Source organism: Polyodon spathula, chromosome 4 (assembly GCF_017654505.1).
Source record: "Polyodon spathula isolate WHYD16114869_AA chromosome 4, ASM1765450v1, whole genome shotgun sequence".
In the NCBI taxonomy this organism is placed as follows: domain Eukaryota; kingdom Metazoa; phylum Chordata; class Actinopteri; order Acipenseriformes; family Polyodontidae; genus Polyodon; species Polyodon spathula.
In genome coordinates, this window is record NC_054537.1 from 73,147,187 (window position 1) to 73,172,792 (window position 25,606).

Consider the following 25,606-nt stretch of genomic DNA (forward strand, 5'->3'; position numbering starts at 1 on the left):
AAAGAATATTCATGCTAGAAGAGTAAAACCAAATACAAGGATTAACCACACACCAGTGGTTAATGACCTTGTGACTATAATTGTGCCAAAACTTTGTTTACTAACATGAAATTCCACAAATACACTTATTTTCCAAAAAACTGTGTAGAGGATTTAAATGAAGTCCTTTTTATTTTAGTGTTATTCAGGACAACCAGAGTACAGTACCTTGTGTGAGGCTTCAAAAGAGGAGCAGCTGCCTGTTAAATACAATACCAGCAATTGTAAAATGTATGAAGCTTATTTTAGGGAATTGGGGTTACAGCTTTTTCACATCTGGACTCTATACCTTATCTTGTTTAGTTTTTGGTGGATTTTATTTTTCATGCCCGTTCTCAAGCCTCCTGTGCTAATCTGTACCAGGTCTGGTTTAAGTCAGTTTTGATGACCGAAAGGAGCGGTATATTACTGATGTGCTGCCTGGTGGTGCCGTGAGGGGGCTGGGATCATGACAGCTGATTAATGGGGCACTGAAACCCTGAACTGGGGGAGTTGTAACGGGGATATCATCAGCTTCCACACAGCAGGGGATCTGTGCCCAGCTGGGGAATGGTATCGGGAGGCCCCAGCTCCAGGGTAGTATTGTGTCATTTAAAAAAAGAAAAAAGTCTTTCTGCAGTCCAGTTTTAGCACAAGTAGGGTCACTTCAACTGACAACTCAAACTACCACTGTGAACATACATATTTCAATTTTCTGCGCTGTTCCTGCAAATGCAGTACTGTTTGTTTAAATAGAGGTAGATTTATGGTCCACTCTCAGTAGTAGATTGCGAGAGTCAGCTCATTCACATCTCCTGACAACTCTTTCACATGTAACACTGATATTCCTTGCATTACTTTGTACTCTCACACCTTACTGTTTAAAGTATCGGTTCATTGTGATTCATTGTTTTCAAACAACCTACAGGGGCCTAATTCACCTCTTCGACTCCTCTCTGCTTTGTCAGTGTGGTTTAGGATGAGCAGAACACTGGGAAGCATACCTTGCCTGCTCCTCTGGTTTATTGTACCTGCTTATGTATTCAAATTAAATAATAATCTGTATCATTTAAATTCTGACAGCATACTTTATTTGGAGGTGTTCTGAATGAAGTCTACAGGGTCACTGCATGGTTAGATAAGAATCAAACTCCTGACCACCAGTGTTCAGTTGCTTTTATCTTGCTGATGTTCACAGGCATGAAGCCAGATGTGCAAGTTTCTTTTTGCAACCAGTTTTCTGTAATAACCATGTGTACAGTGCTTTGTACGCATTCCTAAGGAAACAAAGTTTATAAGGGAAACTTTTTACAATTGCCTTTTTCAGTCCCTCATTTATTGCTTTTTTTGCATAAGGAAGCTGTATTTGGGCCTGCAGGCTGGTTTCCATGGCTACAAGGAGTTTGCAGCTTGATATTTAGTCATTTTATTGGTGCCCAAGAGCAAGACTTGTTTGATGAAGCAGGACATCCTTATCCATGGCATCTGGCGTGCAGAATCTGTGTTTTAATTAGCATCTGTGTGCCACAGCCTGCGGGAACTGGCGGTTATCTTAATTAACACTGAAATGCTGGTGTCCCTCTATTACTTTTACACTGATTTAGTTGGGTAGTCAGACTATGTTTAACCATTTGCATCTGAGTCCTTTTTAATATCACCATAAACACTACATGCAACTGAGTACTGAAAATTAGTTCTGTAAAAAAAAAAAAAAATAATAATAAAGCCATTCTAGGCAATGGGTTGTTCAATCTACAAGTCTAGTTAAGTCATCCCAAGAGAGACAATGTTTTAATAATGGCAAAACATTTGAGGGTAAACCACGTCAACTAAATTGTTGAAAGTATTCTGTATCAATATAATTGCTGAAATGGTATGTAATTTCAGCTCTTGCCTCTGATTTCTATAGGTTTTACCTTTTATTGGTCTGTTACGACCACCCTCAGGGACTGAGTAAAATGGTCTTTATTGAAGGTGATTGTCTCCCAGTTGAAAGGGACTGGCAGAGAGTGGTCTGAATGATTAGAGAGTCACTGGGAGGGAGTTTCTTGGAGTGGAAAATGAAAATATATGGTACAAACAAACAGTGACCCGACTATTTTTAGCACTGATCACACATACTCTGAATGACTTGCTGATGCAATATAATGGCTACAGACAGGGACAGTCCAAATTGTTTAGAACATTTGGTAGAGAAAGCATATGGATGATTCACAACTGAACTTGCAATTAACCAGGTTCCATATGTGTACTTAGGATGGGGCTTTCAAATACAGTTGCAGTGTGAATTAGTCATTTAATATGAACAGCATGCTGCTTCAATGACTGTGTGTGGTGGTGCCCTCATTGAGGTTGGGGTAAGGGACACCACCTGTCCTTGATTTTCTGCTACCGTCTCTTGAACACAGCAAAGGTTTGTGCTTTGTTATCCTGTTGCAGTTTATCTCTCTTCAGAACTCTTCATCCAGTTGTAATGGTACCTGGCATGTTTTGTTTCTCAAAGTCCACATTAGTTTGTGGTGAAAGATCTGATTCCTGATTGGCTGAGATATCTTGGGCTCCACTCACCCAGTTTTGATTTAGATTCTGTAATTTTAGACAAGTGGCGACTTACTTTTGGACTGACTCCGACTCGCTTTGTTTTATTTGTGTCCTTGGCAGTGTATTATGTCGCTGACATACCTTGTTTTTGTTTTTTGATTATTGCGAGTAGTAGTAGTACCTCTGATCACATTTCTTGCTTTGGATTAATAGCTGCACTGAAGGGAAGGGGCAACTCGCAATGTCTCCTCCATTTTAACTCTGTTCAGGGGCCTGAAGACAAGCAGTAGGGAAAAAAAGAACTTCATCGTTACAAAAAAAGAAAGAAAAAAAATACATCACCCAGCTATGCAACCCTTTAACTTGTCCCAGATGTTTCTTCTGCAGTACCATGGTAGTAATGGGATGGGATGGGATGGGACGCAGTGCGGATGAAGCACAATTGAAAATATTTGGAGGGAGCCTTTAAAGACCTCCTTCTTTGTGCCTTGCAGAAAGGCAGGCCTGAAATACATTTCTGTGATATCAAACAGATTGCCTATAGATTTTGTCAATTTTCAGTACTATACTGTCTTCCCTTTAGACCCAACTTGTATTACTAGCGCATACCCTCATGCAGGTTTATCTGTGGAAATGGAAAGCAAGGGTTGATGGATGCTTTGGGGGGGGGGGCACTAATTACAAAATATTTAAGCACAGTAAACTTACTTTGGGGGGGTGGGGTTATGCTCTCAATCTGCATGTGCAGCAGAGTCTGCTCAGCATAGTTTTTGTGTGTGTGCGTGTGTTTTTTTAAACATGTCCAGGTTTTGACTCTACAGGGGCCTCAAATGTATTCCTTCTGTTTTAGCAGAAACTGTGTGTGGTAACAGTACACCTTCATGACACTGGGATTATATTAGAGCTTCCCGAAACAACACTGTTTGAAAGACCTATAGGTGCAGTTTAACCCAGTTTAATCCTTTCAGATAACAAAATGTTTGGAAGTCACAGTTACAGTAACAATTGTTGCTGTAATTGTGAATGGTTTGTAAATGGTTCCAAAATGTTAAACAGGGAGTGAACCAGGGGGCAGAAGGGAAGGGAGCAAAGGTCAGGGATCTGTTGGGTGGCTCTCTAATCGCTTTTACCATACATTTTGAGTCCTGGGACGCAGTCCAGCTTGGGTTACATGTGGCGTGTGAGTTGGTTGGCTCAGCTTTGTCTTAAGAAATAAGAAGACTACTTCAACAACAGAAACAATGGCTTTAGACAACCGCCACCTGTTCATTAGAAAATAGCTGTCATACTCAAAATAATGTTACACATTTGGATGACTGAAGGTCAGTAACAGATGTGAGGGACAAACACAGTATCTCCCGATCTTTATTGTATTTGCTGATATTCTCTGTTGAAGGTTTGAGTCGCCAGCATTTTCACCACATAGCAGTTTTTTTAGAAACACGAATAAACAGCTACAAGAAAATAAATTTCATTCTGTTTTAGGTTTGAGTGCATTTTTTTTTTAACTATGTTTTTAACTATAAGTAATCTGTACAGTCTCCTTGTATTTGCTAGTATTTGCACTTTTTTTTTTGAGCAATTTTAGAACAAATGTGCCAAGCCTTTGAAGTGGTCCAAATTTTCCACTGCAGTCCACCCTGCCAGTAGGCAGTCATATTAAAATCATTAGGTTAAGTACACCTATGCAGGCAGGTGAGTATTGCCAGGGGAACCTTTTATAGCAGAGCTGATATTATTGTCTGCTGTAAAGTCTAGCTAAGCCTTAGCTGCCTTTGAACTTAAGGGAAGAAAATTAAGAGATCATGGTTTCTTTGAAAGTAGAAATTGGTGAGCAATTGATAATTTTGCTTCTTGACAGGAAATGTGGGTTATGGTGGCCATGTGTTTCTTTTACCATATTTTGTAGCTCTGATATAAAACAAGAAAGTACATGTTGTTGTTGTTGTTGTTGTTGTTGTTGTTGTTATCACAACAACTTCCATATCTATGAGAAGTGCTCCCTGTGTTGTATTTGTTTGCAGTAAATTGTCATGCCTGAGGCATTACAAAAAGATAAAAAGAACACGTGCGCTAGGAGGGGTCGTCAGAGGGGCTGTATTGGCAGCAGTTATTTATTTAAAACATTTCTTGAGTTTTAAACTGCACAGTAAGCGTCTGGCTCTTGCCTGGATAATTGCTACTGGAACTGAGATTTGCGTGGCTGGAAGCCATGTGTTGGCCAAAAAACATTGGGAATATGTTTTACAAAGGATTGCCCATTTTACAATTTTATTGCTTACTGTTTTGAGCTTTATCATTCATAACGAGGCATTTTTCAGTTGGTGGCAAAACATTGGTGGTTTCAGCTGGCAAAGAAAAGTTCTTCTTTACAAGCAGCCCTCCTCCCTTGCCTCAGTAATGCAGAGAATTACACTCCTTCAGAAGCACACAGTTCATTCTCCTAATTAAATTCCATGGCTTTTAAAGGACTGGAGTGGGAGCTCCTTGTTTGTATCATTTGAATTTAATGAGGTGAATTGTATTACATGGTTTTATCTTGAGATGCTAACTTTGTAATTAAAATAACTCGACTGCAGATGCTTTGAATACCAAGTCTGACCGGCAAGCGGTTATGCTAATCAAAGTATTTCTGTCCTGGCGTCTAAAACCCAGGAAATAATGTTAAATGTAGCCAGATTGTACATGCTGTTCCTCAGTACTTCTTTAGCATTTTGAAACGGGAGATGCCCACATTTCACAAATTTCTATGAATTTGATTTCCTCTAGCAATTATCTCTTGTATGTAAAGCTTTATAGAACATCCAATTTGAAACCTTTGGATATATATATATATATATATATATTATATATATTAATGGTGTGTGTGCGTACATACATACATACATACATGTATGTATGTATGTTTTGGAGGTGTGTATAGCTACCCCGTTATAATGTGGTTGACAGGGTCTGTAATTAGGAGACTTTGTGTTTCGCCTTATAACGAATATTGGCATTTTTGTTCCCGAAATGATTTGCAGTGCCCACAAGCCAAATTTAATATTGTAGCGTATGGTGTGTAGGAGATCAGGAATACGCCCCACAAAAATAAATTGATTAAATTTGTTTTTATTGATAAGAATTTGTGTTCACTGAGAGACATTTGCTTGGCCATGTGGACAATGGCAAACTGAACCCAAGGAGTAGCTGCAAGACTGGAGATGGCAGAGGTGGAGTCTTACACAAAAAACAAATGAAATAAACAGAGGGCATCTCGCTGTTTCATAGCCAGTAAGGTTTTTGAGGATTTTCCCTACTCCCAAACTTTTAGTTTCTAAATCAAGAATAGTTTAGTCTAGGTCTCCTGCAGCTGGTAGAGAATACATTGACTTGTATACCTGTAGTAATGTAAGAATGTGAAAAAGGGCCTGTTCACAGCTGAGTCAACACAGGGTGAGGACTTCCTTTTAAATACACAACCTTGTGCACTGCAGAGCTCCTTTTATTATTGGGCTGTTTTGCCATATTTTATCAAACATGCATTCAGTGTTCAAATGTGGCATAATAATTTCACTGATAAGACCCATCAAACTTTACAACTGGGGAAGGGCCTGAAATTTGTTTTTTAGCAACAGGCCTTGGTGCCTGTCCTCCTGAGAGTAAGTATATTAGTTATTTTTATCCAAATATTGAACCACATACAGTGTTGACTTCAATATGAGGATGTTTTTGTTTCATTTTAATCGGATCTTGGTTGTGTGAAATACATTGTTAAAACAACAACAAAAAAAGGGGTTTTAATTATTTTTGAACCCCCTCATTTGTCTGTTGTATGGTTTGGCAGGGAGTGGCAGGGTCACAGTTGTAACTGCGGCCCTCGCATTCCATAGCTGCCTGTTGGCCTGTCCCTGTTGAGCTGTCTGCAGGAATTCCATGTGTCAGAGACTGCCTCGGCTGGGTTAGGTGACACAGTAGGGGAAGCCTATGCCTGATACCTCCATTTCAGCACAGTAAGGGTTGAAGGTATTATCCCTGCAGGACTTGGAAGGCTGCACTCAGAATACTTCTACTCCAGTACAAGTATCAAGGGGCTTCTAAAACAAGGCTCTTCATTGAAAAATGGAAAGAATCGTATAACCTTATTGACTTTTTAGTGTTTTGTATTTGAATTTGTTTCCTGCAGATTTGTGAATACAGTGAAATATACATGTTAACCCAAAAGGGGATATTCCTACAGCACCTCACAGGACTATTCTATAAATAACAATGTATTTGCCATTTTTATTCCTTTGGAAAATCCCCCACCATCCAACTTTCACAAGGCTTCACACCTTGGCCCCTTTCCTAAGAGGGTGGGGGCACATCTACCTAACACATGCATACTAATATCACCAGTGATGAAGGCATGAGTTGAACTGTTGCTCTTATAACATTATTTCTTTATAGGTTTTACCTATACTTTGAATAAGCATTTTGAAGTTATGGTATTTTGAGTCAGTAGATTCTTAACTGACCTGAGGTAGAAGAGCTGCTCCTTTAGATCAGTGGAAGAACTCGACAGCAGTTTTTAGTGACACAATACACTGATGTCACACTAACTCTACCGTTACTTTTGAAACAAGTTCCTTTATGAACTCTTATTGTGACAGGTTCATGCTTTCTGTTTAGAGCTGATGCTCTGTTCAGGGTTGAGTTTTGTTATTAACAGCTCTCTTGGTAGTCTTTCTGTCAGATTAAAATACAAGAAACCAGAATCATTTATTTATAGAATTTTTTTTGTTACTTTTGGCATTACCTTTCTAAATATCTCTTGGTGGGGAAAAAAGGTAAAAGGCATGTGGAAGGTGTCCCTCCTAAAATGAAGCGCTACAATACCCTGCTTTCTATAAATAAAACAGTTGGACATAACTAATCTTCAGTGTGCACCTGTGAGTTCTTCAGGTGTAATTTGGGAATGGTCGTGTGCGTTCAGACAAGGATTGCGTGGGTGTGTGGCCATTTAAACACCATAAAACAAATAAGTTTTATCATTTAGCTGCCATTGTTTTCCCAAGGATGTCACAGCATTCACATCTGGCTATCTTCAAAACGACCATCTTTATTCTTTAATTAGAGTTCACAATTACTCACCCAGCCGAGTTAAGAACAACGCTGCATTCTGCCAAGATATGAGAAAGATGATACTGTCAAGAATTGCTAAGTTACTGTGTAAACCATAGTTGTTTTAAGACAGCAAATACCGGTGCCAGCATAAGAAAAAACCTGTTCATTCTTTGCCATGTGTTACGGTACACTAGAGTACTTTAATGTTTGGTCTAGACTAGAGCAAAAGGATACGAGGTAGTGGTGGGTGTGAATCACATTTAAGCCACTAAGATCATTTTGTGGCCTTGGGCAGGAAACCATTTACTTGTCGATCGGTCCCTCCCAGTTGTCAAACTTTGCAGACCCAGGGTTCCTCTGGAAACTGTTTAATGTCCAATGTCAACCCTTTTCTACACAACGTAATTGTTTAATCTATTGTTATGAAATACCTAATTAGTTTTATTTTTTTATTGTTATGACGTATAAGAACCTTGACTTTGCAATGGTTCACCCCTGCTGCTAGCCCCTGCTTGTTTGCTGGTGCCAAGGCCTCCCACTATATAGCACCCTGCTGCCTGAGAGGAGAAATGACTCAAAACTACTGCCACTCCTACAGAACAAGAAAAGGAACCCACAGGAGGTTCACTCTTGGCTACAGTATTAGGATCAAAACAAAAAACAAACACAATATAAATGTACAATGCAACTAGTGTTAATTTGCACTCACTACAGCTGTGTAGCCCTTGTTTTATTCCCAATCATTGATGTGCAACATAAAATGTAAACCTAATGTCTACAGGTTTATTTTTAAATCCTAATTGTAACCATTTTAAACGCACATGTCTTTATTAAATCATTTTAAGCTAACTGTATTTAAGAAGCTGTCTTCACGATCTTCCTCATCCTCCTCTGCCTCTCCTTCTCCAAAGAAGAGAGAGAGTCACCGATCCAAGTGATCAGTGGTTCCCTGAAATAGAAATGTAACCAATTAACTTTCAAGGTAGCTGCGTCCATGATTGCAGCAGATTGAAGTAAGAATTATGCTGTGATCTGTGCGGGCAGTCCTTATATGCCCTCGGAGGTGGGCACAACTGTGTCACAGGCACTGGCTGCAGCTTTGATATATCTACTCAGGGTCTTCAGAAGCTAAACACCCATATGGTAATGGTTACATTTCCATTTCAGGGAACTAGGGATACAGAACAATTACTCAAAGATTACTGTCGCTCATTCTTTCAGGAAAGTCAGTTAGAAATCTAGAGCAGTTAATTCTACAGAATGGCCCAGATTCTGCTTCATCACTTTTTGATTTCATCAGTAATTTTTCCATTATTTCATCAATGTTGAATTGAAGACACTGAAAAGTATATTGAAAAAGACCTCTGGTACAAACGTTTGTCGCTGAATATATGTAGTTTCTGTTACTATTCCATGACAAGGAGGTGCAGGATAAACAAAGGCACTACAATTGTCAGGTGTTACGAAGAAGAAAAAAGGTTATCCAACAGCTGTAGGTGCGCTTTGTATTAATCTTTTACTGTAATTTAAAAAACAATGACTCAAGTCCAACCATAAGTGTTTATCATGACTAAGACTGAAAATCTAAATTGCAGTGTAACAATATTTATAATACCCCTGACACCTATGACAAAAACAGTGCACATGTTGTTTTATGCCACAAACAGTGTTTGAATTCCCACTAATAAAGCTGTCAACAAGTTTTTGTGGGTTTGTTTGCCCCAGGCAATGCAATGCCCAAAAAAGACTTTAATAAACAAGACTGATATGATGCTGTGTGTGATTATAGCATACAGTTTTAACACATTCAGATGGTGCGAATTGACAGCCAGACAAGAAGGCAGTTAGTCATTGCTTAAGGTTGACTTCTTGGGATACATGCCATTTGACATGACTTGCCCTTATGAGACCTTGCAGGTTTCCAGGTCATTCTGCCTTGCCTGGTTTTGCAATTTCAGATTCCACACTGCCACAGAACAGCAACAGCAGTGGAGGAAGTTAGTAGAATGGTCAGCAAAGCTCTTGTCTCTGCTACTCATGTCTGGGTGGAAAATCCACACAGTCCATTTTGTTTCTGTTATTGTTGTAACTATCTGTCTACCATATTTGAGATGTTGCCTGCAAACTGTTATCCAAACAATAAGTCATCTCATCTGCCAATCACTAATTGATTACCTGAGACCTGAGTACCTCCTGAGGGAGAACAGTTTAGATTAATTAGATCAGAGCAGATCGAACTTTTCCCTTGATTATATTAGGAACACATTTCACAAAGTCTCTCCTAGAAAACCTTAATCCAAGATAATGAACCCCCAACTCACAAAACATCACTCTCCAAAATTAACAAGTACCCTTCAAAGTAATCTAGTTGTCTACCCTTTGTCTAAAAGAAAATGGCCTGGTAATGTCAGCAGGTTTGAGTCAAATATTTGAACATTCAGACATATATTTTGGATTCATTGTAGTTGCTGGTGTTTTCTTGAACCACAAAAATACTTGCTGCATGGCTGAAATTGAAATCTGTGTTTTATAAAGGGCATCCATGCTTGTATACCAGTAAATGGAAAATAACTTTGAGATGCATGTGGTGTACTGCTTTGATTTCAAACACATCAGGGAAAGCAGAGAAAAAAATAGTCTGAGATTTGACCCTGGAAATACAGAGTTGTGGAAAGATGCAAGTAAGCAGCACAGTCCAGGACACAGTAGGGTGCCTTCTCTGCCTGTACCTTTGTAAGCAGCTAGGCCCACTTTTGGTCGGAGGAACGACACTTCTTGATGTAATGATTCTCTGGCCTGGTTCCCAAGCTGCCTGAAGTGTCGCTGTCAGTGGTGGAAGTAATTTTGCTTTTTTGAAGTGCTTTCCAGGCTGTCAATTGCTGCTCCACAACTCCCCAGAGGAGAGAATAAGCACACTCTCAGAGGTGTAGAGGCCAGCTCAATGCGAGTCTGCCAGTCTGCTTCTCTCTGGAATGTGCTTGTTTATATAATCTTATCTGGCTAAGCACTGGTATTTCACCTGGCAGGCAGCCCTATAGACAGCAGCTGTCTAAGCACAGGGAATGACGTTGTTGTGGTGCCATTTCAGAACATCTCTAATTATGTTTCTTTTTTGTGTGTTTCAGTGCTTTAGAGTCACTGTCTACTTTTGATTTGTTTGTAGTTGTCTGTAGTTGCCTTTTTGGAATTTTTTATTTTTTTGCTTTACATTTTGTTACTACAGTATATCTTTGTACCTATTTTCAGAACTTAGACAAAAACTGTTGCAGTTTTACCTGTGTACTATTGTCATGAAAACAAAAAAGTCTAGAAATGCTGTAATTATTTTTAGTGTAATGTATAACAAATTGCTTGTTCAAGTTGAGATAAGTAGCAAAATATATCCCTAGACTTGTACAAGTTATGGCAAGCTATGATAAAGAAGGTGATTATATCAAATCTGAACACTGGGTGATATTGATCCATAATTTCTATTTTCAGTAATGGTAAATAGTTGTTTACTGTAACTGGAAATTCTGATAAATGACTGATTTATATGAATCAGAACTCATGGACATCTCCATAGGTATCTATTCTAAGAAATTAATTTTCTTTGTATTTCAGAGGAAGTCGACTACAGCAGTTTCGGCACCAATACCCTGACGAGGCGGAAGAAAGCAGTGGTGACCCTCCGCGACGATGTCAACCGCAAACGGCCGCACATCAGCATCAGCATGCCACAGGACTTCCGGCCTGTGTCCTCTATCATTGATGTGGACATTCTGCCCGAGACCCACCGACGGGTACGTCTCTACCGCCACGGCTCTGACAAGCCCCTGGGCTTCTACATCCGGGATGGCACCAGTGTGCGGGTCACCCCCCACGGTCTGGAGAAGGTGCCGGGCATCTTCATCTCGCGCATGGTGCCGGGCGGGCTGGCAGAGAGCACGGGGCTCCTGGCGGTCAACGACGAGGTTCTTGAGGTCAACGGCATTGAGGTGACGGGCAAGACCTTAGATCAGGTGACAGACATGATGATAGCCAACAGCCATAACCTCATCATCACCGTGAAGCCTGTCAACCAGCGCAACAACATCATCCGCAGCAGCCGCATCTCCGGCAGCTCGGGCCAGTCCACAGACAGTGGCAGCTCCACCAGCCACCATAGCCTGCCACCCCCCTCCAGCCTCAACCAGCACCTTCTTCAGAACTTCCACCCGGACGACATGGACAGCGACGAGGAGGCCGATATTGTCATTGAGAGCAGCCTCAAGCAGCCCAAGAAAACGGTGACACCTCCTCCGAAACCACTGTCCCAACGTTCTTCTTCCAGAGGCCAGCTCCCAATGCCACCCAGTCCCTCACGCCCTCCCTCCACCATCTCCAACGCCTCCACCGCTATTGTACAGTCCTACCCCAGCAACAGCAACAACAACCTGAGCTTCAGACTGCAAAAGGAACTCTCTCTCCAGCACCATGGCAACAGGGGATCCATCAGCAGGGAAAGCAACGGCAGCCTCCACAAAATCCTCAATAGCTTGAGGACTGACCCCAGACACAGCCTTGTCCTGCCGAGAGGAGGAGTGGAGGAGGACGGCACCGTTATCACACTTTAAAAATGTTTTTAAGTCTTGCATCTCCTCTGTCTTACAGAATATCAAAATTGAAAGAGACAGTAATTAAGGTATAAAAAAAAAAAGTATACTGTAGCTAAAAAGAGGTGGGTTGGCTCGCCTGTTTGAGGGGACCACAACTTCCCTGTGGAGAAGATTAACAGATTTTGACCTTTTTTGTGATTTCCAAGGAAATTTTGCTGCTATAATGGTTGATATTCCCAATAGTCCAATGTAAACCTTACATTGAGAATTGTTTTCATTTTAAAATATACAGTAGATGCTTCTTCATTGCACATGGAATTCAATCAAACAGTACAACATCCATATTATTTCTTTCTGCTGAAATCCAGTCACACTTTGTGTATGTGTTTTAAATTAAGGGATTACCAAAGTTTTGTGATGAAACTTGCCTTTTTACTTCGTCTTTAAGTTTGATTGAGAGCTACAGGGAGTAGCACAGGGAAAACAATGTAAATCAGTTTAAAGATGCATTGTATTTAACCACTCATGCCAATTTTCATATAGCCCTTTTAAAAAAAATTAACTATCAAGAACATAATTATATTTATTGTATTCACAAGAATACAGTACTGTATTGTACAGCAATACTATTGCCAACTGTTTACTTCTGATTAGTCAGATCAATAACAGACATTTATAGTAATGTTTTAATGTTTTTTTTTTTATGCAGAAATGTAAAAGAAGACTAATATTTGAAGAAAAAATAGAATTAAATGTTTTCTTCATTTTCATGATGTTTGGGACAGTCTCTTGCACACTGCTTTACACACATTGATGCTGAGGATAAACAGTAGGTATAACACTGATGAAGGTAGTCACATTCGTCATATTCATTTAGTTTTGTACAGTTTTACTGCTGATGCTGAACGTATAACACAGAATCGTGGACTAAACGGTTTCACTGACCAAACACCAGAATAACTCAAAGGGCCAGATACATCACATGATTTAACCGTAATGCGTATTTGCACATTTTTTCATGAAAGGAAAATAAATGTGCTTATGTTACATAACTAGTAACAAACAATGTTGCTTCTTGTTTTCCTGTCCTTTTAAATTAACCTTCAAATGTCTTTGTTACTAGTTTTGTAACAAATATTGTATTTTATATAACAAAAACTGATGCAAATTGCATTTGGGTATAAACACCCTGTGCAAATAGGGCAAACTGCCTTCCCTGACCTACGGCAAAGGTTTGCAGTTAGGTGGTTTCTACTGTATTTGATGCAGGAGAGATTTATTTAGCTGTTTCTGAAGTGTGGCTGTGGAGTTTTCTTTTTTTTTTTTAAGGGGGGAGGGGGTCCTTTTGTAAGGATCATACCCATCTGTAGTTTATTGAAGTTTACATTGATTTTACAAGCCTAATAAATTGAAGCCAAAAGCTAATATTTTCGTCTGGAATGTTGTTCATTTAAATTTGCCAAGCGTGTGCATTTTTCCTTGTGTTTGTGGACAAGATGCCTGAATAAGTATTACATTTGAAAAGAAGCCAAGTTTCTTTCGTCAACTCCAGGCTATATTTTATTGTGCAACGGTTTTTTGGGGGGGGGGGGGGGGGGGTGGTTGTAAAGGAATAACTTGAAACCGGCCTGGTTTTTAAATTAGACCCTGTGTAAAAACGCATTGCTTCTGCTTTTGTTGTTTAAATGCTAAAAGAAAATGAATACTGAACTGAGCTGGAATCTTTCTTTTTTATTTAAGTAGCACTAGAGAGAGGTTTTTATATCGATTAGCACAATTAAGGAAATCCCATAAGAAAGTATTATACAGCATGTGCAACAAGAAGACCAAATTGTGTTCAAATCCCTTTGTTCAAAGGGTTGGAACTCTTCCACTCATTCTCGTTGATGGAATTATCTTTAGGACAGTGCCACTTGCTGGTAGGAAATCATCATAGTAAAGATTCCTAACCAGTCTTCATCACTAACCTTTAATGTTAAGGAATGAATTAGTGTATCTTTTAAGGTTTTATTATTTATTACAAATTTGTCACAAAGTTTGCTGGATTCTTTAGTACCACCATACAAGGTTTGTCGGGTACTGTATGTCTGCATATAAATCATGACTTACTTGTTACCAACAAAAATAGTAATAACTATAATAATGGCATGATAATGTATTATTGGTACGATGCAAGTCCATTTGTGTAGAATTGTTTTTATTTCTGTGAGAAATCAGATACATGGCCAAAAGCTAAAATGCACGTGTTAAGGGAAATGTCCAGGGGTGCACATAAACCAATGAGTCATGTGTCTGGCTTTTAGGTATCTTTAAGGTCAATTTCATTCAAGCATTTGTAGGTCAATCGTTACACCCACTTAACAAAATTTGATTTGTTGGCATCACAATTTACTTCCTGGTTTTCACCATTTGTTTTTTTAAAGCCCTTGTTTATTGGTTGTCAGATTTAAAACCGGTGACAGGGGGCCTGTTCTTACTGAGGTAAAGGAGGTGGGGAGATGGAAGATGTAAATGTAATGTCCAATTGCACTGCCAGTGTAAAAATATTTTACCAATAATTTAACACATGGAAAGTAATTGAGGAGATGTCTGAGTTATAGTTGTGTAGACTTACTGGAATCGTTCACAAGATATAAAGGTTACCTTTTAAATGCTAAATTTATTGTGGTTTGTGGTACCAAGTTTAAAATATTTGACAAACTACATGGAAACAGTGTTGATTTGAAAAGCCTTCATTGTATTTCAATATAGTAAAGCCATTCCCAAGTTAAACTGCACCTCTGATTACAGTTACAGTGTGACAGGGGACTATTTTTTTTTTTTTTTACCTAAGTCTTACTTTCTTACACATTTCACTTATTTTTGTATTAGATCGACTACGATATTGAAGCTTTTTTGTGACGGAAAGAGCTTGTTTTTTATTAATGTTTAGTGCAGGATATGGAACGTGTGACTGTAATAGTTTTTTTTGTAATTTTATATGCAAAACAACTCTGCAATATTATTTTCTTACCACTGTCTGTTGAAAAATTTGTATTTTTGATCAAAATGTCTTATAAATAATAAAAAAAAAAAAAGAATTAAAAAACATTGCTTCTGTACTGTGATCTCTTGAACTTAAATGGCATTCTTAATCTTATCCCCCAGGCAGGAGCTGAATTGGTGATGTTAGAGGAGTTTTTTCAGTAGAATGATAAAAAGCCATACTTGTTTCATACTGCTCATAATACATGTGTGTAGGGGCAGCAAAGACACCACTGATAAAATGTAAGAAGTCTGCAATTCCTGACCATTTATAAACTCTAACAACTTGTCACCTATCAAAGTCTGTCAGAGGCTGTCTTGTCCTTAGAGTCATGACACTTGAGCTAACTTGCAACTGGGAAATGCAGTTTAAATACAGTGCCGAATACATGTAGGGAATTAATACAATTTGCATAGCAAATTAGTCATTAGAGGGACTACCCATTTTCAAGTGTGTTGCAGATTGTGTTTCTACTTTTTTCTCCAACCGATTTCAACCAACTTTTAACCAGTAGTTAAGGGTCACACGGTACATTAGGATTCCACTTTACTGATAACACCTGAAATATGCATATCCACTACAGTTCTGTAGTGACTTGGTCTAAGACCATTGTTATCTTTCACCCTATCACAGTAAAGCATGCAAACTCCTAGCGATACAAGTTAATCAGATTTGTTTTTCAAGAGATTATCAAAACAAAGAAAACAATATTAATATCTTTTTTTGCAACCTGATTTAATTTAAAACTGCAAATGCTTTACTTTTCAAGACCAGTAATTATTTGCAGGGCAGAACGTGCATGTGTAAAAATTGCATCGCAATGAAGTAAAAAAAAAAAAAAAAGTACAATTTTTGAAACCTTTAATGCAAGTGAAATGTTTTGCATGTTTCTCTGGAGATACAACACTGTAGAGCAATCTTCTCTCCAATTTCGGGCTTTTAAAGACCCCAGAGTTGAAGTGTAAGATGCTTCAAATGCCTTATTGATTATCCTTGGGTGTGTGTTAAAGTGTTTTCACCAAGTTCAGAAGCTGCTCTTCAGTTTTTGTTCTCTGCCATATATCATATCATCACATGTAACACAAGCTATATCAGCCCAAAAGTCTTTATAGAAGTCAGTATTGATCTTGTCTATATCTGAAGGGCAACCAGGTCAAAGCACTTTTACACAGATTTTCAGCTGCTTATCCTTTTAAATGTTTGCTTTGAAAAAGTCAGCGAGCAATACTCTAACATTCACTGACAAACATGAAGAAGGGGGCAGAATTATATTATGGTACCTTCAGAGTTGTTTCAAACGAAAGAAAAGTTGAACTAAAATCATGGGGACTACACCTTTAAGGACAAAGAGGTATTGAATTACTTTTTCAGTGAACGAAGGGGAATATTTCCACCTGAACAAGGAAAGGATTGTTCCATTACTCCCTTTCTGAATACTTGCACATTCTTTGTCCTGATGGCATTTCTTACCTGCAGACCAGAAATTTTAGAAGAAATAAAACAAATTAAAAAAAAAAAAGTTTAAAAAGGCAAAAGGAAGCTTTAAAGTGCTCAATGCTCACTAGTAATAGAAACACTAGTTTTTTGTCCTCCAAGAGGCATTATTTTCCAGGTAAATCAGCAGGATCAGTAAACATTTCTCAAATTAAAGATAAAATAGTTATGTCAAACCTTAAACACCAGAGGGCGCCCTTGCAAGGGTGGTAATAAAGGTGGTCCAACATTTGCTTTGTTTGCCCTGCACACTGAGATCTGACCTTTTTAAATCTAGATACAATATTCTGCTTGTACAAAAACAACCATGGAAGTTCAGGCAAATCAATTGTGTACTGGTGTAACATATCCAAAAGTGCTAAAGCAAAAAAAGAATCGGCCATAAGAACAAGGGGTATATAAGATTACCATGCTAAACAAGAGACATCCCCCTTCACTCTATTCATGAATGAAGACTCCTGTAAACATGTACAGGCATGTCTTCTTCGACATTAATAATAGCTTTACTGTTTTCTAAAAATAACCCCAAAAATGTGTCCTAAACGTTTACTAAGCCTTACTTGTCATACTAAACTTTTAGAATTGCACATATTCTAGTATATTACATGCTTATGCAATGTAGATTATTCATTAAGAACCAAGAAAGTGTGCAGTTCCTAGTTCAAATATTTTAAAAATGTATTTATTTATTCATTTTACAATGAGGCATAGTTGCTGTTTATACAAATACAAGACTATTGATTTAGAGAGTTTCTCCCTGGTACCATATCATGCCCTACTGCTAAATTCTTGTATTTTTGCACATTTCTTTATGCAACTGGCCACATTTAAAAGACACATGTTCTTTCATAGTAAAAAAAAAAAAAAAAAAAAAAAAAAAAAAAGTCTAAAAATGACAATGTATTAACATACATGTGTATGTGTCTTCCATAGTTCACACCAACCCCTAGTGCTGTATGCATATATAGCGTGTGGTTTTATATGATTTAAATGGTGCTACCATACTGTATATGTAAAATCATATTAGTACATACATAAGGTATAAAAATTAAAATGTAGAACTATTTTCCACTTATATTGGTTGTATATGGACTGGCTAATTATATAGTTTTGTTTAATTTAAGTTTTCAATTAATTCATATTTAATAATCATGATGGTTACTTGCAAATGAGTACTTCAACATGTCTAAGGTTTCAGCGTGTAGTATTGTATCGAATGTTAAAATATACAATTGCAGTTCAAAACTATCATGGTGAACGTTTACAAGGCATCAGCAAGTTCAGGAAGCTGAGCCCTTTCGGCCTCCGTCCTGTTCCCCACGTGATAGAAATCAGCTGATAGTATAGCAAGAAGAACAATAAAGATGGAGCAACGTCTGGACGAAGAGGAATCGGTTACCGATGTGAGCAGAGACAGCGGTAATGTTTCACAAAGTGAGAGCAGCGGATCAGTAATTAGTGAAGGGTTGAGCAGCGGCAACATCTCCCACAGTCACAGCTTCAGTGCGGCAGTCCCGCAGGAGGACGGGGATCCAGACAGACTGCTGGAACGCACTGCTAAAAGCTACTCTTCGTACATCAAAGCCAGCGTAACAGAGGAGGTGTGATTCCTGTCTTCTTTAAAAGCAACTGTGCTCTTGAATTGTGCCAGACCGCAATGCCTTACCTTGCATTTAGGCAGGTTAGTTTAGCTCATGAGGTACAAGGGACATGTGTCAAACAAATAGTGTTGCTTACTTTCTTTTTTGTTTGTTTTTTTGCAATTGGGTGTACGGAAAAGATTGAAAAAAAATTGCTTCGGTATGCGCTTCTCTAGTGTGACGTCACATCCGCTGCTAGGTGGTTTTAAATAAGCGGGCGCGTCAATGGCAAAAGGCATTGGTGCGTTTTAAAACCTCTGTAAATTAAATCAAGAGGTCGTTTAATATAAATCAAGAGAGTAAACCGCACGGTCTAGTTTTGTGCTGCAGACTGCAACCACCATTCAGAAACTTGCAGTTTCGTTAATCGATTTTCTGTATTGCTGGTCCCTAAATGGCATTGGCAAGACACGTCGGTTTGTAGGAAACTGTCCCAATAATAGGCTACTAATAAAAAATACACAACAATTTGTGTGTAGACATGTATCATGTTCATTGTTATTATATTACTGTATACTACAGAGAACAACGAAGCACAACTGTTAAAATACACAGCAGAATAATAAATCGGTATGAATTAAAGCATGTATTTTTCATTCATATTATCAACTTTTAGTACTCTTGTTTAAAAATGCAGTATAAATCGTTTATATATAAAATCCGAGAGTTTATTTAGCGAGAAACTTGCCTCGGCGTCGTAGGTTTTAAGCTGTTCTTGGTTTTCAAGACACCAAGTGTACCATCGTCCACGAATGATTAATTCCCTGATTTGAAAGAGTTTTCTCCACTTTAAATTCGTTTTTTTTTTTTTTAAAGTCCGTGCATAAAGCATAGAGCGCCATATTGTTTAGAACCGCGTAGCAACAATATCCAAGGAAGTAAGTGTTTGTGACTGAAGAGCCGTATTAGCAGCGGCTCAGTGCAGAGCCGCTCGGAGCAGCTCCTCAGCATTTCTCATCAGCGATCCGAGGGAGCGAACGGAGTGGCCACCTGCAGGAAGCAAGTGGAGACGACAGGCAGTCCAGGTTCAGTCCAAACAGAGCGCCGAAGTCAGTGAGGTACAGCAGGGGACAGTAACTTCACACAGGGACATTTCATCTGCCATCACCGCAGAAACACGCACAAGCAAAGAATTATTTTTCTGCATTTTTAAATGTCGTTCAGCGCTCTCGAGCGTTACGTGTGCTTTCTGAGCGTTCACACTCTGAGCAGCTTGGCTGGTGATTAAGCAGCTCGCTGTCTGCAAAGTTGCATGAAACACATAGGCCTGCTTTCGTAACTAAACGTTTTATGATACCAGTTGTGTGTGTGTTTTATTTTTTTATTTATTTATTTTTACAGGTTGAAAGTCTAGAGAAGAGCCTGGAGGAAATGCTTACCCGAGTGGACGAGTTTGTTGGAATGCTTGACATGGTACTTAACGTTTTTTATTTAGACACTTACCAGTGAACGTTAAACTATCTATGAAACTTGAACTGTAGGAGGAGGCGGCTGATCGTTTTTCTATTGTCGTTTTTACGTAGTTTCCCAAGAGATGCCATAAATAGTTGCTTTTCCAAAGGAAATTCACTTGCGCAAGTAAAAAGTAAAACTGGAGTTAGTGCACTTTGGGTACACAGACAATATCAATTCAAGTAAGCAATGGATGTATACTCCTAATTTATATGGTATTGTTTTCTTGGAATTATCTGGTTCTGTGGAAAAAGTGTCTCATACTGATGCATGTGAAATGGGTAAATGGCAGAGTTAAACGTAATAGCCTACTGTACATCAAGTTAAACATGTTTGCCTAGAAAGATGGAAAAGAGGATTGAACCGGTTTTGTTTGAGAAGATGGATTCCAGAAAGGAGTGATAACCAGGGCTTTGGCTTAACTTTTCTTGTTTCCCTTTATTTTTTATTTAACTAGAATAATAATTACCCCCCCCCCCCCCCCCCCCCCCCCTTAAGTTACACATAGCAGACTTTAAGCTGTGATTAGAAAGGTTTGTTAAATAGCTCATCCAATGGCATGATAATAATCAGCATCATGGTCACTGGTTTAAAAAAAAACCCAAAAGACAATCAGTTTGGATAATGCTGTTTTCTTACTGCTTAATCCTTTTTCCATTTTCTTCCAGATTCGAAATGATACCTCTCAGGTTGTGAATGACAGTCTACCTCAAATTCACAGGAAGTCTGAAGAAATGAGAAAGATATATAAAAAAATTGATAAGCTCGATGTAAGTTTCTTTTTTCACTTTTCATACTGTGACTTATTAATTAAATGCAGAGAAAATCAAAGTTTGAGCTCTTTCTTAGTAAATCTGGCCCATTATTCCATTCACATGTATAACACATGAATTGTGACTTGAATTGCATTATTGAACATGCAAAAAATGGTAGTGAATTACAAATTGTTGTGGCTCTAGTTCTTTATTAATGGCAGAAAATGTCCAATTTTTATCACCAGCTTGCACCAACATTGTTAGAAGTATTGAGTTTTATTTTACATATTTAAATGTGTTCTACAAAAAAAATATTGGTTGCAGAATACAACAAAAATAATGTAATCTCTGAGTTCTGTGACTTGTTTGTGTGCACATTTACAGAAATGCTTCATTTAACAGTTCTGTTGCAATTCCCTACAGACCATATGTTTTATGTAATGATTACAGAGTTACAGGGCACTGTATTGTTAATGTGAGCAACACTTGATTAAAAAATTGTGTGTTTACTTATTATTCAGGCCTTTGTTAAAATGGTTGGTCATAACGTGACTGTGATGGAGGAACAGGTAACACAAGCAGAATCTGACCTTGTGACATTTCCCAGTGCCTTCAAAAAGATCCTTCGCACCATTACTGTCCCAGCATTTCTTAATGTAAGTACTCTCCCTTTTAGTAAAAATGTCACGAGGCATTACATAATCCAAATAAATACTTGTATCTAATTACATTTGGTGTGTTTTTTTTTTTTTTGTTTTTTTTTTGTTTCTAAACCCAAGCATTCTTATTTTTCATTTTTGTCAATGCTTGTTCAGGAACAACACAAACTATTTGATCACATAATACGATCATGGTGACATATTCAAAAATAATATGCTAGGCAGGTTTGTAATGTAAACAAAAAACTATAAAAAAATTGTTTTGAAGATATCCAATGCAAACTTTAGAAGGGTCAAATCGAATATTGAAAACCCATACCAGTAAAATGATTGCATTCATTCTTTTAATAATAGTGTTTGAAATAAGGTTTTATGTATTCCAGAAATAACACTGACAGTTAGTGTAACAAATCCCAGTAGGCATTGCTTTTATATAATGACATCATCTCACCATAGAAAACAACCTCTCCAAGGAGACAGCAAGAGCCTACCCCAGTGTTCAGGACAGAAGATTACTTTTCTCCACACTCAGGACAGTAAGGATGGATCTGTGACCAGCAGAACATGTTTCTTCCAAGAAGTGATTTATCATCCTCTCCAGCCAAAGGCACTGAATATACTCAACTCAAGACATACCGATTTGGAAGATGGGTGTTTCTTTCAAAGATGTTGTTTTGGGGATATCATCAGCACTTAAGGAAAATGAAGCTTAACAGAGCTATATGAGAAGTGCAGTTATATATATATGTAGCGCTTGAGGACTTGCACTTTTTCAGTTTAAATGCTACTAGTAGACAGTAGATGTTTTTAGACACTAACATGGATACTGCAAGGTTTTATATATTCGAAGGCTACAGTGTGTAACTTAGTATTTGACTGCATTGTCACTGAAAAAGGCAATTTCGAAATGCATGCTTTTTTAATGAAACGCCAAGAGGGATAAAATCTAAATAGTAAATATATGAACTAGTCTATATCGACAAACCACAACAAAAATGTATGTGACCTTTTTGGCTAAAATTGTATTTAGTATTTGTCGGCAGTACGTATATGTAGTGCTGGAACCTGTTTTTGGCAAGTGACCAAAGATGAACATACTTGTTTTAAACATCTCTGGTTCTCAAAGTTGTGGCAGAATGAACATGTTTAATTTAGTTGACTTAAAATAAGTGTGTTCTCTTAAAGGTGAGTGATTTATTGAGGTATTTTGGGCACTCGTCAATAATATACGTAAGAGCAATGGCACTACATTTTGTGGTCTTTTGTTATGTTACTTATTTAAATTCCAGATAAAGCTGCCATAACATGTGCTGTCCCTTAAAAGTGTGAACCAAAACTTTTAAATTTAAGCTGTTATGCTGAACATCTTTTGGTTCTTTGGGAGGTTTTTTCAGGATTTTCGAAATCTAGATATTTATATTTTGGGCAACCCATTAATGAATTTCTAAGTTAAACTGAGGAAATCTGATTTCCAAAACAGGATTAGGTACCAAGATGCCATAGTACCACTTCATGTACTGTTCTATTACTGGCAGGTGCTAGTAAAATAGATGTGCAGCACAACAAATTAAGCATTAATAATGTTGTTACTGAAATATGTTTTACAAATGCTATGAACAAAACAAACTGATTAAGGTTTATGCCAACTAATTGACACACAGAGCTTTGTAGATCAGGTCTTACTACCATGTCAAGTACTGTTCTTTTTTAAAATTGTTTTTATGTATTAAATAGATTGTTATGACTTGCATGATTTCATCAATCAGAAGTGGCAGTCTTAAATACAAATTTACTATGGAATATCTTGGTGGTACAAACATGGCTCTGAATTATATGGACTGTTAATAACTGTTACAGTGACTACATCTGTGACTTCAGAAATGTGCAAGGTTTTCTTGGTTACTGTACTTGGTAACAATAAATTATGGAGAAAAAAAAAGTTGTTCATATTGTGCCTTCCATGCATGCACTAGTTTCAAAACATATGAAACGCAATCTTTGCAGCTATAAAGAAGAGAAACAGACGTGGAAACTGAACTTATTCCCTCACCTCAAATTAAAGGTATTAAAGTGCTATATATCTTTCTGCCACATTCTGAATCTGTCAAATGCAGTATTTGTTGTTTTGTTTCTGTACATAATTTTTTTTTAATGTATTTTTTTTTAACAAGTTATCGGTAAGCAATACCACAAATTAAAAAGGGTATATAATAAATAAATAAACTAGTACTTGTCTGGTTAATATGAATTTGATTGTGCATATCCACAACTCCATATACAGTAACAACATGAACCAACTTTGGTACAAACATTGCAACTGTGCAAGGTAGTCTACTGCCAGGGCATGAAGTTAAGGTTGCAAAGGGAAAGACAGTGTTGTCTTCGGTGGCTGTGAAGATTCTGGGGCACCAAGGCAGTTCCAGGGGGGCAAAATGGCAAAACATAAATCCAACCCAAAGGCACCAAGGCAATTTCATACTCATTCATAAAATAAAAAGAAATACCTTACAGAGTTATGTTGATGACATTTTAATAATGTTTTCTGAGTGATTCACACAACTTGCAAAAATAAAATATAAGTCACTTTTCCATTGTAAAAAATAAAATGGTATGAAAAAAATCTAATAACAACATGAACTTTCATAATGAAAATATACAAAGAGTAATTTGGCAAAAAAAGTACATATAGGGTATTTTTTACTAAACTAATCAAACACCACTGACTAATACATAGATTACAATAGGCTTGCACCCTATTCACACATGCAATTTAGTGCAGCTCAGGGGTGCCTTTTCTCCTATGTGAACACAACAAAAAAAGTAAAGGCAGACCAGTGTAAGCCTAGATTTAGGCCGCCTTTTCGATGTGGCCCAGGGCCGGCCTTTATATTTGTATGAACGCAAAGCAAACTTAAAGGTCGCCTTTTCGTATAACATTACCAATTTGGTTTTCTGTGATAACACAGGAAAACGCAGATTTTCTATGATGTTGGAGATTTTTTTATTTTACATTTGAGGAGGGGCAAAAAACATGTAAGGTGCGTTTGTTTGTTTGATAATAACCAGATCAATACAGGTACCATATATAAACATTAATACAGGCAACTGTGCTTTAAATTTAAACATACCTGTCTAATAAAACTGCTTCCGGTATTCAAGTTCAGTGCTGAATGAGGCTTCAGTTTACCAGAGCTGTTCAAAGATGCCGAAAACAATAACAATCATCCCTAAAGGTCAGATCAATGAGCTTGGCAAAGACGAATTACACTCGTAGGCAGACCATTGTAGAACACATGGGAAAGGCTAAACATAAATTGAATGAAATAAAGCGTAAACAACAACAAACTTGGAAGTCTTTCCTGTTCTCAACGCCAGTGTCTCACGACAATCTGGCTGGAGAATGCTGTAGCTCTATTTTACTAGACATCCGGAGGACGAAGACTAACTCTGAGTTGAATGAATATTACTTATGAGTTATATATATATATATATATATATATATATAGATATATATATATATATATATATATATATATATATATATATATATAGGGAACTATTATTAAGTGAAAAAAAAAGTTTTTTGCAAACAAACGAAATATACACCAACGGGACAGCGGTCGTGTCAGAACCATCTTACCCTAGCACCTATGTCAGAATCACTACGTTGTCGTGTTTATTCGGTACAGTCACTTTCCTTTCAATTTCTCTAAACGTCGGTTTGACCGACTTCTAGCCAAATTCGACCTCAAGATAACTACGCACTGGAGTACAAATAATGATAATGGTCAAATGCGTTGTTTGGTCTGCAGTGTCTGCGCAACTGTAGTTTGCCAACCGCTGTTACAAAACAAATTGCACTACAGCATAGGGATCTCAGCAGAATTTGGGCTCCTGCGAGGTCGCCGTTTGTTTGGGACATTTTACAAAACTGCATGCACAAGAAGAGAGGCACACAGAAGCTTGCTTTTGGTTAATTTTGTTCTTTTATGATAGCTATGCATTTCTTTCTTGGTTACAGTATAATTTGTCACTGAGTCTCTCATGCAAACAGCTTGCTGCTATGACAATGCCAAATGCCGCATGCGCTCTACCTCTTGGGAAAGATAGTCCCTAGTCCTACTAGGTCAGAGGCATCAGTCTACAGGATAAAATGTATGAATCATGCTCAATTTACACATTCATTTATTTTAGTTTTCGGGTCAATTTGAAAACCTGTCCGGTCTCAAATGTGCACAATATGCCTCTTTAAATTTTAGAAATTTTGCTTTTTCATTTGGGTGGTTAAAAATGCAGGAGGCTGAAGGAAATTCAAATGTGGATGTCTGCAGCCGGCAAGAACGGTTTAAGGTGTTTGTTT

General features: G+C 37.8%; 2 protein-coding genes across 2 annotated transcripts in view; both read left to right on the forward strand.

Moving 5' to 3' along the window:
• LOC121314831 (partitioning defective 6 homolog gamma-like) overlaps positions 1 to 15,256 on the forward strand; it is a 48,499-nt gene extending 33,243 nt beyond the window's left edge. The window contains exon 3 of the mRNA XM_041248537.1: positions 11,248 to 15,256. Within this exon, the coding sequence (XP_041104471.1) occupies positions 11,248 to 12,239 (992 nt within the window). The 3' untranslated portion in view covers positions 12,240 to 15,256. The remainder of the gene's footprint in view (positions 1 to 11,247) is intronic.
• Positions 15,257 to 18,056: 2,800 nt separating this feature from the next.
• LOC121314832 (biogenesis of lysosome-related organelles complex 1 subunit 4-like) lies at positions 18,057 to 23,454 on the forward strand. Its single transcript, XM_041248538.1, has 5 exons — positions 18,057 to 18,341; positions 19,722 to 19,793; positions 20,501 to 20,602; positions 21,109 to 21,243; positions 21,703 to 23,454. Exons 1-5 carry the CDS (start codon positions 18,105 to 18,107, stop codon positions 21,784 to 21,786), a joined length of 630 nt encoding a protein of 209 aa, XP_041104472.1. The 5' UTR covers positions 18,057 to 18,104; the 3' UTR covers positions 21,787 to 23,454.
• Positions 23,455 to 25,606: the final 2,152 nt, after the last annotated feature.